Consider the following 19,504-nt stretch of genomic DNA (forward strand, 5'->3'; position numbering starts at 1 on the left):
GGGTCCCACATAATTGCATTGGGTTTCCTTACTCTGATATCTGATAACATACCATTTGATTTCAATAATCAGTTTTGCCCCTTCATATTGGCTTTCACTGACTTGTTGACTTATTCAAAATGCTAACAGTACATCAGACTTCCCTTTGCTACATACCTATACCTAGATGTGAAACAACTTCCAGCTCTTCAGGATTCGTTGCTTCTGCTATTACTTGTGGCAAAATCAGAGGTGATGGCAGAATGTCCCTGTAAATATAAAGAACAAAATTTAGGAAACTCTTAGACAGGCATGATAGAAAAGTGGACGGCATGTGGGAGGGAAGGGATAGATTGTTTTTAGAGTTGGCACAAAATTGTGGGCTGAAAGACCTGTACTGTGCTGTAATGATCTATTTTCTGTGCTCTAATGCATCTCATTATCTAAAGAAAGGACATGGTATCAACTGTGTAAGATTGTGCAAAATTTTATCATTTACTGCAGAACAATGGCAAAATGTTCATACTATTAGCCTGGCTAGCTTGGAAACTGATATTTAGTTAACAACCCAAAAATACTGGTATCAGTAATGGAGCTCATAAATCTACTTTGAGGCAGGATATATATGATAGTTAGTTCTGGACAGACAGCTTGTTGAATTTCAAATGGATTGCCAAGATAATAATTGGTATAAAATCACGCTGTTTCAATACTTCTCTGCTCCATTGGTATATCTTCACCACAAGGAGCAACCTCTATTTAGGAAGCAGTGGTGCATCAGCTTTTTCTGAAGGGCATTTGGGGGAAGACAGTGAGGGACTGGTGGTTATTAATAATAAATGCTGACATTGCCAGCAATATCCAGAACCTAGAAGGGAATAGAAAATCCTTAACTGAGAACAATTTTGCTCCCTAGGTAATTTCTAAGGCAAGGACATGTTTGGCACAGCTTTGTGAGCCGAAGAGCCTGTATTGTGCTGTAGGTTTTCTATGTTTCTATATATGAGATGTGCAGCATTGTAAGTTAAAATAACTTTTCTGTTGACAATACTTGTCTCTATAGAGAAGAGACCATGACAAGTTATTTCCCTTTACCGGAACAGTGCAACCATAGGAAACAGTTTGTGTGCAAAGTCAGATAAATTTATTCTAATTTAAGGAATCTTTGAACCCAAATTTTAGGGAGACCTGCAAGATTAAGGGGGTGGGTTAATCAGTTGGAGCTGAAGGACTCAACAGAATGCTTTAGCTTCCCTGAGAACAAATGACTTTCAATTTCTGGTTCCCAGGACCTTCCGGCATTAGGAGTTTTATTCCTTGATTTAGATAGTTTTCATCTTCAAAAAATTTGTTTATTTAGAGTTACAGCACAGAACAGGCCCTTCTGTCCCAATGAGCTGAACAACCCAGCAACCCTCCTCTTTAAGCCTAAGCTAATCACTGGACAATTTACAGTGACCAATTAACCTACTAGCGGGCGCGTCTCTGGACTGTGGAAAGAGACCAGAGGAGACCCAACACGGTCATGGGGAGAACGTACAAACTCCTTACAGCCGACGCCAGAACTGAACACTGAACTCTGACATCCCAAGCTTTAACAGTGTTTGGCTTACTGCTGTGCTACCATGGCGCCCAGCTGCAATCTGATTTTGAAGCATGAAGGATGATCTAATGCAATTAATTGCTTGTAAACCAAAGTCATTGTTGTAACATTGGAAAACATGGCAACCAATGTACATGCAGAATTAACAATTCAATAAATGATCAGATCATTACTTTTTAACTGAAAATACTTCAGTGATAAATATTGACAGCCTCACCAGGAAAACTCTTAAAGGCTGAGGAAAGTCCATCTTCCCCCCCCCCCCTCCCCCCCCCCCACCCCATCCTCATCACATTCTACAGGGGTTGCATTGAGAGCATCCTGAGCAGCTGCATCACTGCCTGGTTCGGAAATTGCATCATCTCGGATCGCAAGACCCTGCAGCGGATAGTGAGGTCAGCTGAGAAGATCATCGGGGTCTCTCTTCCCGCCATCACGGACATTTACACTACACACTGCATCTGCAAAGGAAACAGCATTATGAAGGACCCCACACACCCCTCATACAATCTCTTCTCCCTCCTGCCGTCTGGGAAAAGGCTCCGAAGCATTCGGGCTCTCACGACCAGACTATGTAACAATTTCTTCCCCCAAGCTATCAGACTCCTCAATACCCAGAGCCTGGACTGACACCTTGCCCTATTATCCTGTTTATTATTTATTGTAATGCCTGCACTGTTTTTGTGCACTTTACGCAGTCCAGTGTAGGTCTGTAGTCTAGTGTAGCTTTCTCTGTGTTGTTTTTTATGTAGTTCAGTCTAGTTTTTGTACTGTGTCATGTAACACCATGGTCCTGAAAAACACTGTCTCATTTTTACTATGTACTGTACCAGCAGTTATGCTCGAAATGACAATAAAAGTGACTTGACTTGACTTGAAAATTCTAAAGAACATTAATGCAATGTCTCATCTCAAGAGCAACATCTTTGTTAGTGCTGTACTCCTTTAGTAGTGCACTGAAACCCCATCCACATATTGTGCTTAAGTCTCCTGTAAGATATTGCCACATTTTGTCATGATCACAGCCTAATAAAAATGCCATATTTTTCTGCTGGAAGTATCATGATGTAAACTATTTCTCATGACTTCCAAGTGATGGTAAGAATTACAGCAACGACACCAATTATGTTGATATTTTTGTTCCTCAGCAGATGCCTGTGGTTTGGCATCATTGTTGATGAGTCACGCAAACCTTCAGAACTGCATATACTTTGGACTTCAGTATGAACAGGAATTTTATTACAAAACATGTTCATGTGAGGTGAGCGAACTAAATTTGCTAATATTAAGACCAAGTCACATATCAGCTGTTCGTAAGTCACCTGCAGGCTGATAGCAAAGTGTAATCGGTGCAAAAGTGCGTACAGTATAATTACAGCACGATACATATTTCCAAAGAGCTAAACACTGCTCTTGAAGAAACCCAGGATGAGAAAGGTGAAAGACAAGGAGCAAAGGGACTCAACAAAAGAAGGATAGACAATTACTTGAATGATATGGGTGAAAGTGCCGTCCTACATTTGATGAGCTGAACGGGCTGCTTCTGCACTATAATATTCCAGTGAAGAAAACCCACTGAACTGGGGTCCATCTGGTAACTGGAAGCTTTCAGTACCAGGGCTCCTTGTGATGTGTCCGTTTGGCGAGGGTGCGAGGTGATCCAGCTCCTATCGTTGTTGACTGACTCTTGAATACTTTAAAGGGGTTGGACGCAGAAGGGATAGAAGAGGATGCAACTCAAGTAGACGAGTTAGCAGCAGCTCTGAGAGAAATGCGCACTGAGCTGTGAAGCGCAAAGCTAAAAGTTTCTTTGGGCAGTACTTGGAGCAGCCCTCGGTCATCCTTTCAACGATTGTTGCTTAAGGTGCTGAATGTTAGTGTAAAATCAGCAGGACATGGACATTGTACTCTTTAAGAGGCATTATATGGAATGTAGGACACTGATTCTCATGTTAAAAATGCCATTCTGCTTGCCATAGGTTTGGGCCCGGCTGTTATTACCTGGTCCCTACTCATTGGGGCTGTAAGTGTCCTAATTCTGCTTTCAGACAACTACTGTTACACTTTCTCTGACAGAGCCACTTAAAATTGTTCCTCATTGTCCCTCATCAAATCCTGGTGCCTAGAACCAAACATTTGCCAGGTTATGTATTAGTGAAACAATTACTTGTTTGTGTTGACTCTCAAACAGAAACCTCCATCCACCAACAAGAATAAATAAGGAGATCAAACTTCTGTAATTTCTTTGGAGGCTGAACACTGATCAGTGTTGTAATATGCTGTCCTGTTGCATTTGTGTACAGGCGTAGTGGTTTAATGTGTGACTCAGCAAACAATACAAAATACTTTGAATTGAAATCAAACATAAATTGTAAGAATTATTCTTTACATGACCTACCAGAGGTTACTTAACAGTTATGGAGTTGTACAGCCATAGGAGCAGCCTCTTTAACCTAACACACCCATACCAACCATCACAATCCTGTCAATACTCATCTGTAGCAGCCTTTGGTCTGTAGTGTTCAATGCTTTAGTTGTTCATGTGCTTGTCTTGGTATTTCCCAAATGTGTGAGGTGTACCTGCCAACACAGCCCCTCAACAGTTTTCTCCAGATCGGTGAAAAGGGTTCTTCTGCACATTCCTTCTAAACTTCTTACTCTTTACCTAACTAAACCTATGGCTCCAGCTTTTGATACCTCTGTAATGGGAAAAGGTTTCCCCGCCACTACCAATTCTATGCCCCTCATATTTTTGAATACAAGCACATAGCAGATGAAGTTTAATCCTGACTAATCTGAGGTAACACATTCTGGAAATAACATTAAAGTTAAGAATGTTCAGTCATGAATGGTAAGGTCTTAGGGCATATTGAGGAACAGAAGGACTTGGCTTGCAAGTTCAAAGATCCTTAAGGTGTCATTACTGGTAGATAACGTGGTTAAGAAGGCAAATAGGATTTTGGCTTTGATCGGTCAGAAAATACAAGAGATTATGCGTCAACTGTATAAAACATTGGAGACACAAGAAAGAACATGCTGGAATGTGGAGCAAAAGGCAAACAGCTGGAGGAACTCAGAGTGGCAAATAGCATCAGTGGGAGGAAGGGTACTTTTGTTTATAAAACTTTGGACAGACCTTAGCCGGAATACTTCTTGTGGTTTTAGTTACCATACTTTGGTAAAGAGGTGATAGCACTGGAGAGAGTGCAGAGAAGATTCACCAGGATGTTGCCCGGGATGGAATGGTTCCGTATGAGGAGAGACTGGAGAAGCTGGTTATACTTTCCCTGGAGTGGAGGAGGTTAAGATACCAGATGATTAAAGTATAAAAATTTACAATTAAGGGTAGGGTACATGGCAGGAAGTTATTCCACTAATCAGAGGTGAATAAAACTAGAAGACATGGACTAGGGGAAAAGGTAAGAGATTTAGAGGGGATCTGAGAGAGACCATTTTTTGCCCAGAGAATGGTGAGTACTTGAAACGCACTGCCTGAGGGAATGGTGGAAGCAGAGTTACTAACAGCATTTAAGAGATCTCTAGATGAGCATCTAAGTTGTCCAATCTTTGAAGGCTATGGGCCAAGTGCTTCAAGGGAAGGCTGATTCAGATGGACATCCACTGGTTGGCATGGACATACTGGGCTAAATGTCCTACTTCCATGCTGTATGACTCTATGATCTCTATTAGGTCCTCTTTTCAACCTTGTCTTGCCAAGAAAGCAAACCTGGCCTTTCCAACTTCTCCTCTTAAATGAAAGGCTCCATCTCAGGAAAAATCCTGTGAAATCTCCACTGGATTATCTCTGCTTCCTTCAGTTAGTAATCAGTTGTCATATTGTTAGTTATTATACATAATAACTTCTAGTTTTTCTCTGAATATGCTAGATGGTTGCATTCCTCTAGACTGGGCAGATAGTACTATTGTCGTTAGTGTATCTCTTCAGCAGTCTTGAAATCAGCATATAAAGTGCCAAGATAGTTTCTCTTCTGCTCTTTGGTTCCATGAAGGCAATCTTTAACATTGTCCCAAATATGCTCACAAAGTAACAACTGCCCAAAGCCAGTAAATAATCATTCCCTACTGCGGGTTTCATTACATTTCACAGAATTACTGAATGTTGCAGAACAGAAAAAAAAGCACTTGACCAACGAAACTATGTTGGCTATCCACTAGTTATATATCGTGAGATCAAACGAATGATTAGTTGCACATAAACCAATATTTGTTCATCTTAGTCTTTTGAACTTGATGGCATAGATTGCATATTAAACACACTGATGTGCCCAGGATAGGTACAACAATAGCTATCATTGCCTCAATAGCCAGTAACTACTATATACAACTGGAGTGCCATGTATAGGATAGCCATACCATCTGAAGAAAATAAGAGTGGACCAAAAGAGTACCACAGTCAGCTAAACCCCTGACCCAGTCATGTCTCCACAAAATTATAATTTGGTGAATTGGGTTTGCTAATTCAGAACTGGTGGTTAACTCTGGTGTATAAACTGGAATAGAGGTGGGCCAAGTGACCTTCTGAATCTGGGCTACCATTCACCAAGTTCATCCTGGCACCATTTTCTACAACGGCCCCTTATCCCTTGATTCCGTAAACGTTCCAAAGTCTGATGATCTTAGTTTTGAATGAAGGTGATGATTGAGTATTCACAGTCCTCCTGGTGGGGAATTCCAAAGCAGCACAAGCAAGATGCTGCAGGAACTCAGCAGGCCAGGCAGCATCTATGGAAAAGAGTTAACAGTCAGTGTTTTGGGCCAAAACCCTTCATCAGGATTGGGAAAAAAAGAGGAGACGTTAGAGTAAGAAGGTGGGTGTAGGGGAGGAAAAAGTACAAGGTGGTAGGTGATAGGTGAAACCGGGAGAAGGGGATGGTGGGGGGGGAGTTGATTGGTGAAAGAGAAAAGGGAGCTAGGGTTTTACTCTCTGGAGTGAAGGAGGATGAGAGGAGACATGATAGAGATATACAAGATATTAAGAGGAATAGATAGAGTGGACAGCCAGCACCTCTTCGCCAGGGCACCACTGCTCAATACAAGAGGACATGTCTTTAAGGTAAGGGGTGGAAAGTTCAAGGGGGATATTAGAGGAAGGTTTTTCACTCAGAGAGTGGTTGGTGCGTGGAATGCACTGCCTGAGTCAGTGGTGGAGGCAGATACACTAGTGAAACTTATGAGACTACTAGACAGGTATATGGAGGAATTTAAGGTGGAAGGTTATATGGGAGGCAGGGTTTAAGGGTTGGCACAACATTGTGGGCCAAAGGGCCTGTACTGTGCTGTACTATTCTATGTTCTATGTTGTATGTTCTATAAAGGGTTGGAGAAGGGGGATTCTGATAGGAGAGGACAGAAGGCCATGGAAGAAAGGGAAGGGGGAGGAGCACCAGAGGGAGGTGATAGGCAGGTAAGTTGATAAGGTGAGAGAGGGAAACAGGAATGGGGAATTGTGAAAACTGGGGGGGGGGGGGGGTTAACGGAAGTTTGAGAAATCAATTTTCTTGCCACCAGGTGTTTGCTACCCAGACAGAATATAAGGTGTTGCTCCTCCAACCTGAGTGAGGCCTCATCACGGCAGTAGAGGAGGCCATGGACTGACATGTCGGAATGTGCACGGGAAGTAGAATTGAAATGGGTGGCCACCGGGAGATCCCCTTTTTCTGGCGGATGAGGCACAGGCTCCCAATCTACATTAGGTCTCACCAATATACAGGAGGCCACACTGGGAGCACCGGATACAGCAGATAACCCTAAAAGACTCACAGGTGAAGTGTCGCCTCACCTGGAAGGACAGTTTGGAGCCCTGAATGGTAGTGAGGGAGGAGGTGTACAGGTAGGTATGGCACTTGTTCTGCTTGTAAGGATAAGTACCAGGGGGGAGACCAGTGAGGAAGGACGAATGGACAAGGGAGTCGTGTAGAGAGTGATTCCTGCGGAAAGCAGAAAGTGGGGTGGGGGAGGGAAAGGTGTGCTTGGTGGTGGGATCCCGTTGGAGATGGTGGAAGCTACGGAGAATTATGTGCTGGAAGACCCCTTTGTTTGAAGAAGGAGCACAACTCGGTAGTTCTGGAATGAAAAGCCTGATACCAAGAGCAAATGGAAAGGAGACGGAGGAACTGAGTGAAGGGGGTGACATTTTTACAAGTGACAGAATGGGAAAGGGCATAGTCCAGGTAGCTGTGAGAATCAGTGGGTTTATCAGTGGTAGATAGACTGTCTCCAGTGATGGAGACAGAGAGATTGAGAAAGCGGAGGATGGTGTTGGAAATGGACCAGGTAAATTTAAGGGCAGGGTGGAAGTTGGAGGCAAAGTTAATTAGTTGATGAGCTCAGCATGGGTGCAGGAAGCAGCACCAACGCAGTTGTCGACGTAGCGCATGAAGAGTTGGAGAGTGATACTGGTGTAGGCTTGGAACATGGACTGTTCCACATAGCCAACAAAAAGGCAGGCATAGCTGGGACCCATGCGAGTGCCCACTGCTACACCTTTAGTTTGAAGGAAATGGGAGGAGCTGAAGGAGAAATTATTGAGAGTGAGGACCAGTTCTGCCAGACGGAGGAGAGTGGTGGAGGAGGAGAATTAGTTGTGAATTCCAAAGGTTTACTGCCCTCTAATACACGAACATTTTCCTCATCTTAGTACTAAATAGCCTACCCCTTATTCTCAAACTGTGCTCCATGATGACAAACTCTTTGGTCAGGGGAGATAACCACTCTGTATTTAGCCTATCAAGCTCTTTGAGAATTTTGTTAATTTCGATGAGTTTTCCTCTCATTTCTCTAGACCTAAACAATACAGTCTAATTCGACTCAGTCTTTGCTCATCGGGCAAAAATACCATTCCAGGATCCAGTCTAGTGAATGTTCACTGTGCACACTTTACAGAAAGCACATGGCTTCTTAGATGAGGGGTATAAGACACTACACAGTACTCAGGATGCAGTGGTAGTGTGATCACTCAAGTTGAGTACGATGTTTCCCTAAGAGGTTGTCTATTGGAGAGGCCGATCTGCAAATCACAGTGTGGGCAACAGTAGGTGGTGTTTGTGGTTGGTGGTTGGGTCCCTTGGCTGTTCAGACTCTCTTTTCACAGCTGCCATTTGTTCCCTGTGGCACAGGAAAGGTAGCTTCACCAAGGCCCTATACAATCACAATAAGACTTACTTAATCCTGTTTTGAAATACTCTTTTAATAAGGGCTAACATGCCGCTTCTCGTCCTAATCATTAGATGCACTTGCATATTGGCCTTCAGTGACTTGCAGGTGGCATAGCTATGTCACTAGGAACCTCAACACTAGCCAGTCCTGAACCATTTAATAAATTTTGTGCTCTGCTTTGTGCGCTAAGGTGGATGACCTCACAATTCAGAATCAGAATCAGAAACAGAATCAGGATTAATATCACCGGCATGTGTCATGAAGTCATGAAAGTTGTTGTTATGCAGCAGCACCGTATTGCAATATGTAATAATAAAAACTGTTAATTACAGTAAGAAATATATATAAATATATGAAGCTTAATTGAATAATTAGTGTAAAATTAGTATCTTCTCCGTGGATTGTCACCTTGTCATGGTGGAGAAGCTTGTGTCCTGAGATCCCGAGGGCGATGCCGTCTGGAGCTATGCTCCTGGTAGGGTCACCCATGGCGGGTAAGGTCGAGGGTGAGGTCCCTGACAAAGAACAATCCAACCAAGACCTCAACGGTGGAACAGGCGGACGAAGTTACTTCGAACTCAGCGACTGTGAAGACGGATGAAGGCTGCAACAAATCCATCAGCTCCAATCGTCGTGGTTTCCATGCCACTGGAATCAGTTGGTTGATTTGTGAAGTATGGTGTGCTTCTTGGAGTGCAACAACAAGTACATGTTAAACAAATACACGCACAGGCGTCTTCGCTCTGTGGAAACGGAACGAAGACCATCATCCTTGACCTTGAGGGATAGCCATGATGATGATGACGGAGTGTAAAAAAAGTAATGAGGTAGTGTTCACGGGTTTAATGTCCATTCAGATATTGGATGGCAGAGGGGAAGAAGCTGTTCCTGAATCACTGAGTGTGTGCCTTCAGGCTCTGACACCTCCTCCCTGATGATAGCAGTGAGAAAAGGTTATGTCCTGGGTAATGGGGGTCCTTAATGATGGATGCCACCTTTTTGAGGCTTTGCTCGTTGAAGATGTCCTGGATGCTGGGGAGGCTAGTGCTCACGATGAAGCTGACTGAGTTTACAACTTCCTGCAGCTTATATTGATCCTGTGTAGTAGCCATCTCACCATACCAGATGGTGATGCAGCCAGTCAGAATGCTTCCATGGTACATCTGTAAAGATTTGTGAGTGTCTTAGGTGACATAGCAGATCTCCTCACAGTTTACCCAGCTTGTCCAAATTTCTCTGTGCACCCCTCTGTACTCACAATCTCATTTGGTTTAGTTCTGACAGCCAACTTGAAAATATGATACTTGGATCCCTTAGCCAAGTTGTTGATATAGATACTGAATAGACTAGGCTCAAGCACTGATCCCAGTGGTGATCCACTAGTTACTGGCTGACAATCTGAGAGTAATCCATTTATTTCTGTTCCTTGTTTTCTGCTCAATAACCAGTTCTCAAACCATGTCAGGAGTTGCTGAAGGGAGAATATAGGGAGTTAGGTATATAGCTGAAAAGCAGTACCTCCAGGCTAGAAATCTCTGGATTGCAGCCTGTGCAATGTGCCAGTGAGAGTAAGAATAGGATGATTTGGCAGATGAATGTGTGGCTGTGGAACTGGATGCAATGAGACTGTGAGGAAGGACAGGGAGATGATAGGGCAAAATTATAGCCAGCGGGATGAGTTGAAATGTAACATGAGAACAAAATTGTAATTGATGCACCATCAATAACTCACTCTGAGACATAAAGGCGAGATATCGGCTTTTATTGACTGGAAGAAGGAACAAGCAGTGAGTGACCACTATACTACATCCTGGAGACAGAGAGGCCGGGCTCAGACCTCCATCACCTTTATACAGGGGCCTGTGGGAGGAGCCACAGGAGCAGTCATCAGGGGGCGTGTCCAGACAGGTATATGTAGTTCACCACATTGTAATACAGGACTGAAGGTGTTATATTTGAATGCACATGGAATACAGAATAAGGTAGATGAATTTGTAGCGCAGTAAGAGATTAGCAGCTGTGACATTGTGGGCGTCACTGAGACGTCATTTAAAGATGATTATAGTTGGAGATTAATATCCAATGATACGCCTTGTATCAAAAGGACAGGCAGGTAGGCAGAAGATGTGGGGTTGCTCTGCTGGTAAAAAATGAAATCAAATGTTTAGAAAGACATAGGATTGGAAGATGTAGAATTCTTGTGGGTAGAGTTAAGAAATTGCAAGGGTAAAAAGACCCTGATGGGAGTTGTATACAGGCCTCCGGACAGTAGCCAGGATGTGGGTTCCAAATTATAATGGGAGATAGAAAAGGTATGTAAAAAGGGCAATATTATGATAGTCATAGAGGATTTCAATATGCAAGTAGATTGGGAAAATCCAATTGGTGCTGGATCCAAAGAGAGGGTATTTGTAGAATGGTTATCAGATGTCTTTTTAGAGCAGCTTGTGGTTGAACACACTTGGGGAAAGGTAATTCTGGATTGGGTGTTGAGCAATGAACCAGATTTGATTATGAATCATAAGGTAAAGAAACCCTTAGGAGGCAGTGATCATAATATGATAGAATTCACACTGCAATTTGAGAGAAAAAACTTAAAGTTAGATGTATCAGTATTACAGTGGAGTAAAGGGAATTACAGAGGGAAGGAAGGGAAGGAAGGTTGACAAGGGAAGTCAAAGACAGCATAAAAGCAAAACATAAATACTGAACTTAGATGATTGGGAAGCTTTTAAAAAACAAAAGAAAGCAACTAAATAAGCCATAAGGAGATAAGAATTGAAATACAAAGATAAGCTGCCTGATAGTATAAGCATACCAAAAGCTTCTTCTGCTAGATGCTGAGTAGAACAAAGGTGAGAGTGGATATTGGACTCCGTCCTCATGGTGGAAGACACAAACAGTATACCCGAAATTCAAGAGTGTCAGGGGGCAGAAGTGAGCGTAGTTGCTGTTACTAAGGAGAAGGTGTTTGGGAAGCTGAAAGGCCTAAAGGTTGATAAGTCACCTTGCCCAGGTGGACCACACCACAGGGTTTTGAAAGAGGTAACTGAAGAAATTGTGGAGGTATTAGTAATGATCTTTCAAGAATCACTAGATTCTGGAATGGTTCCAGAGGAATGGAACATTGAAAATTTCATTCCACCCTTTAAGAAGGGAGAGAGGCAGAAGCAAGGAAATTATAGGCAGTTAGCCTGACCTCAGTGGTTGGGAAGATGTTGGAGTCTATTATTAAACATGAGGTTTCAGGGTACTTGGAAGTCCATGATAGCATAAGCCAAAGTCAGCATAGTTTCCTTAAGGAAAAATCTTACCTGACAAAATAATTGGAACTCTTTGAGGAAATAACAGGGTGGATAGACAAAGGAGAGTCAGTGGATGTTGTTTACTTAGATTTTCAGAAGGCCTTTGACAAGCTGTATATGAAGTTGCTTAACAAGGTAAGGGTATTACAGGAAAGGTGCTAAATGGACAAAAGATTGACTGACTGGCAGGTGGCAAAGAGTGAGAATAAAGGGGGCCTTTTCAGATTGGCTGCTGGTGAATAGTGGTGTTCCACAGGTGTTGGTGTTGGGACATCTTCTTTTCAAGTTATATATCAATGATTTGGATGGCTTTGTGGCCAGGTTTGCAGACATTACAAAGACTGGTGGAGGGGCAGGTTGTGTTGAGGAAGCAGTGTATCTGCATACGGACTTAGACAGATTGGGGGAATGGACAAAGAATTGACAAATGGAAGTGTATGGTCATGCTCTTTGGTAGAAGGAATAAAGGCACGGACTATTTTCTAAATGCGGAGAAAATTGAAAAATTGGAGGCATAAAGGGATTTGGATTCCTTATGCAGGATTCCCTAAAAATTAATTTGCAGCTTGAGTCGGTGTTAAGTAAGCAAATGCAATGTTAGTATTCACTTTGAGAGGACTAGAATACAAGAGCAAGGATTTAATGCCGAGACTTCATAAGATATTGGTTAGACCATACTTGGAATATTGTGAGCAGCCATGGGCCCCTTATCTAAGAATAGATAGAACATAGAAATCTACAACACATTACAGGCCCTTTGGCCCACAATGTTGTGCCAACCATGTAACCTACTCTAGAAACTGTCTAGAATTTCCCTATCGCATGGCCCTCTATTTTTCTAAGCTCCATGTACCTATCTAAGAATCTCTTAAAATACCCTATTGTATCCACCTCCACCACCTTTGCTGGCAGTGCATTCCATGCACCCACCACTCTCTAAGTGAAAACCTCTTTTTCCCAGGGAAATAGATGTGATGCCATTGGAGAGAGTCCAGAGGAGTGTCAAGAGAATAGTTCCAGGAATGAAAGGGTTAATGTATGAAGAGCGTTTGATGGCTCTGTGCCTATACCTGCTGGAGTTTAGAAGAATGAGGGGGTGGGAGGGGATCTCATTGAAACCTATTGAATATTGATAGGCCAAGTTGGAATGGATGTGGAGAGATGCTTCTTATAGTGGGAGTGTCGAGGACTAGATGGCACAGCATCAGAATAGAAGGACATCCCTTTAGAACAGAGATGAAGAGGCATTTCTTTAGCCAGAGGGTAGTGAATCTGTGAATTCATAACCACAGATTCCTGTGGTGGCCAAGTCATTGCATATACTTAAAGTGGAGGGTGCTAAGTTCTTGATTAGACAATAGACAATAGACAGTAGGTGCAGGAGTAGACCATTCAGCCCTTCTAGCCAGCACCGTCATTCACTGTAATCATAGCTGATCATACACAATCAGTACCCCGTTCCTGCCCTCTCCCCATATCCCTTGACCCCGCTATCTATAAGAGCTCTATCTAATTCTCTCTTGAATGCATTCAGAGACTTGGCCTCCACTGCCTTCTGGGGCAGAGCATTCCACTTATCCACCACTCTCTGGGTGAAAAAGTTTTTCCGCTTCTCTGTTCTAAATGGCCTACCCCTTATTCTTAAACTGTGGCCTCTAGTTCTGGACTCACCCATCAGCGGGAACATGCTTCCTGCCTCCAGTGTGTCCAATCCCTTAATAATCTTATATGTTTCAATCAGATCTCCTCTCATCCTTCTAAATTCCAGTGTATACAAGCCCAGTCGCTCCAATCTTTCAACATATGATAGTCCCGCCATTCCAGGAATTAACCTTGTGAACCTATGCTGCACTCCCTCAATAGCAAGAATGTCCTTCCTCAAATTTGGAGACCAAAACTGCACACAATACTCCAGGTGGGGTCTCACCAGGGCCTTGTACAGCTGCAGAAGGACCTCTTTACTCCTATACTCAATTCCTCTTGTTTTAAAAGCCAGCATGCCATTAGCTTTCTTCACTGCCTGCTGTACCTGCATGCTTGTTTTCAATGACTGATGTACAAGAACACCTAGATCTCGTTGTACTTCCCCTTTTCTTAACTTGACTCCATTTAGATAGTAATCTGCCTTCCTGTTCTTGCCACTAAAGTGGATAACCTCACATTTATCCACATTAAACTGCATCTGCCATATATTTGCCCACTCACCCAACCTGTCCAAGTCACCCTGCATTCTCATAACATCCTTCTGACATTTCACACTGCCACCCAGCTTTGTGTCATTGGCAAATTTGCTAATGTTACTTTTAATCCCTTCATCTAAATCATTAATGTATATTGTAAACAGCTGCGGTCCCAGCACCGAACCTTGCGGTACCCCACTGGTCACAGCCTGCCATTCCGAAAGGGACCCGTTAATCGCTACTCTTTGTTTCCTGCCAGCCAGCCAATTTTCAATCCATGTCAGTACTTTGCCCCCAATAGCATGTGCCTTAATTTTGCCCACTAATCTCCTATGTGGGACTTTATCAAAAGCTTTCTGGAAGTTCAGGTACACTACATCCACTGACTCTCCCTTGTCCATTTTCATAGTTACATCCTCAAAAAACTCCAGAAGATTAGTCAAGCATGATTTTCCCTTCATAAATCCATGCTGACTCAGACTGATCCTTCTACTGCTATCCAAATGTGTCGTAATTTCCTCTTTTATAATTGACTCCAGCATCTTTCCCACCACTGATGTCAGGCTAACCGGTCTATAATTCCCTGTTTTCTCTCTCCCTCCTTTCTTGAAAAGTGGGACAACATTAGCCACCTTCCAATCAGCAGGAACTGTTCCAGAATCTATAAAACATTGGAAAATGATTACCAATGCATCCATGATTTTTAGAGCCACCTCTTTAAGTACCCTGGGATGCAGACCATCAGGTCCCAGGGACTTATCAGACTTCAGACTCAACAGGCTATCCAACACTGTTTCTTGTCTAATATAAATTTCCTTCAGTTCATCCTTTACCCTAGTTCCTTTGGCCACTATTACATCTGGGAGATTGTTTGTGTCTTCCCTAGTGAAGACAGATCCAAAGTACCTGTTCAACTCGTCCGCCATTTCCTTGTTCCCCATAATAAATTCACCTGTTTCTGTCTTCAATGGCCCAATTTTGGTCTTAACTATTTTTTTGCTATTCACATACCTAAAGAAGCTTTTACTATCCTACTTTATATTCTTGGCTAGTTTACCTTCGTACTTCATTTTTTTCTTGGCGTATTGCCTTTTTTGTTATCTTCTGTTGCTCTTTAAAAGCTTCCCAGTCCTCCGGTTTCCCACTCATCTTTGCTATGTTATACTTCTTCTCTTTTATTTTTATACTGCCCTTTACTCCCCTCGTCAGCCACGGCCACCCCTTACTCCCCTTAGGATCTTTCTTCCTCTTTGGAATGAACTGATCCTGCACCTTCTGCATTATTCCCAGAAATACCTGCCATTGATGTTCCACTGTCTTTCCTGCTAGGGTATTGTTCCATTGAACTTTGGCCAGCTCCTTCCTCATAGCTCCATAGTTCCCTTTGTTCAACTGTAATACTGACACATCTGATTTTCCCTTCTTCTTCTCAAATTGTAGGTTAAAACATATCATATTATGGTCACTATCTCCTAATGGTTCCTTTACTTCAAGGTCCCTGATCAAATCCGGTTCATTGCACAACACTAAATCTAGAATTGCCTTCTCCCTGGTAGGCTCCAGTACCAGCTGTTCTAAGAATCCATCTCGGAGGCACTCCACAAACTCCCTTTCTTGGGGTCCAGTACCATTCTGATTCTTCCAGTCTACCTGCACGTTGAAATCCTCCATGACAACTGTATCATTACCTTTGCGACATGCCAATTTTAACTCTTCATTCAACTTACACCCTACATCCAGACTGCTGTTTGGGGGCCTGTAGATAACTCCCATTAGGGTCTTTCTACCCTTAGAATTTCTCAGTTCTATCCATACTGACTCTACATCCCCTGATTCTATGTCCCCCCTCGCAAGGGACTGAATATCATTCCTCACCAACACAGCCATCCCATCCCCTCTGCCAGTCAGTCTGTCCTTTCGATAAGATGTATATCCTTGATTAGTAAGGGTGTTACAGGTTATGAGGAGAAAGCAGGAAAATGAGGTTGAGTGGGATAATAAATCAGCCAACATGGAATGGTAGAACAGACTTGATATGTTGAATAGCCTAATTCTGCTCCTATGTCTCTTTGCCTAGTTGTCTAAAACTGTTTATTAAGCTTTATTTCACAGTCTCTGGTCTTGCTGATCATCCTCCTTTTGCAAATCCAAATGCATCACACGTACTTGTTCCTCTTTCTCTATTCTGTGAGTCACATCTTCAAAGAACTGTAACAGATTAGTCAAACGTGATTTTCCTTTTGTCACTCCATGCTGTCTCTTCTCAACACTTATTCATTTCAGGTACTCTGCAGTCATGTAGGTAACAGCCATTTTCCCGTCACTGGTGTTCAAGTAAAATGCCAGTAGCTTTCTATTTCCTCTGTCCCTCTATTGTTAAATAATAGGTTACATGCTGCCATCCAATCTGCAGGAGTCCTTCCAGAAATTACTGCTGATGTTCAGAACATCCACTACTGCTCCTCTGTCAAAACTCTGGGATGTAAGTTGTTGGAAACCCTCAAGTTCATCAAATTCCCCATACTATTTTTTAATTAATCCAATATTCCTAATTCTTGCTTGATTTTTTTTCCACTTTTCAGATTTTGTGTCCCTTCTTCTATGAAACCATACAAAATGTTCTTTCACCATCTCTATTCTAAGTTCTCCTGCTTCTGTCGGTAAGGTGCCCAAATTATACCCCCAGTAGTAGAGCTGTAGAGATATAACATGGGAACAGGCCATTAGGCCCATTGAGTCTATGCTCAGATTCAAGCATGCATTTTTGCTTTTGATGAAGTCTACGTAAGTTTCAAATTTCAGAGTAAATTTGTACCATGTAGTACTTGGTGATCCATTTTCTTGCAGACGTTTACAAGAAAAATATAGAAGTACAAAACCTACACAAGATGAAGATTAACCAACATCTCCATGCAATAAAAAGACAAACAATGCAAAAATTAAAAAAAATAACGTTAAGAATATGCTTGTAAAAGAGCGCTTGAAAGTGAGTCTTTAGAATGCAGAACCAGTTCTGAGATGTGGTCAGTGAGTTCTTTTGTAACTTTTTATTGTCTTTATTTTCTCTTTCACACTTTATATATCTATAAATATTTTTCCTTTGATCTGATATTGTGCTTCTAGTCAATTCACAATTAATACTCTGATTTAGTTTTCTTTATCAATTTCTTGCAAATTCCTTTACTTGGATCTAAAATTGTTGCAAACTTCATGCCAATTCCGAATTTGATCATTTTATTGGCCTCTCCCTTTGATTTAACACTGCTTTTAATTCCTTTGTCAGCAAAGGATGAATCACATTTCCTTTTGAGTTTGTATGTCCTAAAGCCATGTATATTTTTGCAGCTCGGATATAATTTGAATATGCTGGCTGCACTCTCAGTCTAGCAACAACAAAGCTTCAGTGAATCTGAAGCTCCAGCTTTCCTCTGAGCTCATCATGTGAACTGTATATCCCAGAGCAGGTGACCCAACATAGCCGATCTTTTCAAAGCCTTAAAACTGAGCTGGTAGAACTACGTCAGTGAACTGAGGGGTTGCAATATTGGACAAAACCTCCTTGAACATTTATTTGTGAATAAATGTAAAACTGTAATCACCAGGCATAATGGGGCGCATAGATAACGATTCAAGGACAATGAAACTAATTTTGCACTTGATCCTGCTAACTGTGATAAGACTTTTTAAATGATGCAGCCCGTTTCTATGTGAAGAGAATGGAGACAAAGATGGGGACGTTCAAAGCTATATCATTATTAGATTGATGGAGACTGGAGCAACAGCTCATGAGATTGGAGGTATGTGGGAAGAACTGAGTAATTGTGATGGTAAACAATGGTTCAACTACTTGGAGATGTGACTAGGATGGAACTGAAAGATCCCCTGGAGTCTCAGACTGAGAGAGCACCAGAACCAATGGAACGAACTGGATTCAATTGGCATGGACCAGCTGGGCCGAAGGTTCTTTAGGAAGTTGCAGCAAGGCATGGGTTAAAATAATGCTCAGGCATGGATGATTCACAGATAGTGTGCAGTCAACCCAGGCAAGAGAGGTCTTTGCAGAGCATGAGGCTGGAGCCATTCGACATACTAAGACAAGATAAAGATGCAAGAGAAGGTTTGACTCTTACTTTAGTCAGTTACTTCACTAATTCTGTAGTATTATTAGCATCTAATGTGTAGATTCTATTGGCTATTGATACCTAAATTATTGTAGTGTGATTGGTGATTGATTATACAAATAAGGAATTTGAACATTCATGAGGTTACCAGTTGGTCAATATTTGTATCCAACTAATCAATTTCTGTATAAAAATGGAGTTTCTGTGTTCAAACTTCAGAACAGTTTGGTGACGGCAGCCAAGCGATTCTCCTTGTGCAAGAGTAAGTTAGGTGTGATTAAGGAACGAGTGCAAGTTTTCAGAGTCCAGTTCATCGGCAACAACAGTCTGGTTCCATTATGAATGTTCTATGATCGTAAAACTCATATATATATATATATATATATGGGTTGTGTAACCATCATCTGACTATTGGGAGATAAAGGTAGACATCCAGAGCAAATTTACACATACAATAGGCTGAAGGACTGCACTGGAGGACAGGAAAGAGGAGATCAGATTGATGATAATGTTACTTCTGTCTAACGGGCTCCATGGTGTTACTTATCAACTGCTGCCTGTTGTTGAGAGCAGAACTGTGACTTTAACACTCTCAGTCCTTTACAAAAGCAACTGGTTGCTTTCTGTTCACTGCTCCAACCTTATGAGGGCAGTAAATGAAATCATATGGGAATAAAAGCCAAGAGTGATGCAAATCTCTTTCTGGACCACATGCTTTACACGTGAACTCCCTGGTCCAAATAAAAATGACAAGAGTGGTTTGGGAGGGTTATTGACTTCAGTGCTGCAACCAGGTACAAAAGCAGCGGATTCTGTTAATTCAGTCGGTCACATGGGTGAAATGTTACAATGTCTGGCATACTTTGGAGAATGATTTATTCATTATCCAGATTCCGTATAGTTCATATAATTTCTTGCAATAGCTCCCGCATCCAGTAGGATCACTGTGCTTAAGTAAAGCTGATAAGCTCTGAAGTCTCAGACATTCCCTGGGGTTTCTCGTCAAAGATGATTTGATTAACTCCCTTCATCTTGAAAGATGTCATGAGAATGTGACAATGAACTTCAAAATGGTTATTTTAATGATAGTTGGGAAATAAGACACAATTTTCTCCAGGAGTTATATCAATTATATTCCCG

The 19,504-nt window shown here is 42.1% G+C and overlaps 1 protein-coding gene across 3 annotated transcripts in view; it reads right to left on the bottom strand.

The window, feature by feature from the left end:
• Positions 1–19,504, bottom strand: part of rin3 (Ras and Rab interactor 3) — a 110,823-nt gene that overhangs the window by 36,306 nt on the left and 55,013 nt on the right. For all 3 annotated transcript variants that reach the window (XM_073039496.1, XM_073039495.1, XM_073039497.1), the window contains one exon: positions 157–248. In XM_073039496.1, the coding sequence (XP_072895597.1) occupies positions 157–248 (92 nt within the window). The remainder of the gene's footprint in view (positions 1–156; positions 249–19,504) is intronic.

Source organism: Hemitrygon akajei, chromosome 3 (genome assembly GCF_048418815.1).
Source record: "Hemitrygon akajei chromosome 3, sHemAka1.3, whole genome shotgun sequence".
Taxonomy (NCBI): domain Eukaryota; kingdom Metazoa; phylum Chordata; class Chondrichthyes; order Myliobatiformes; family Dasyatidae; genus Hemitrygon; species Hemitrygon akajei.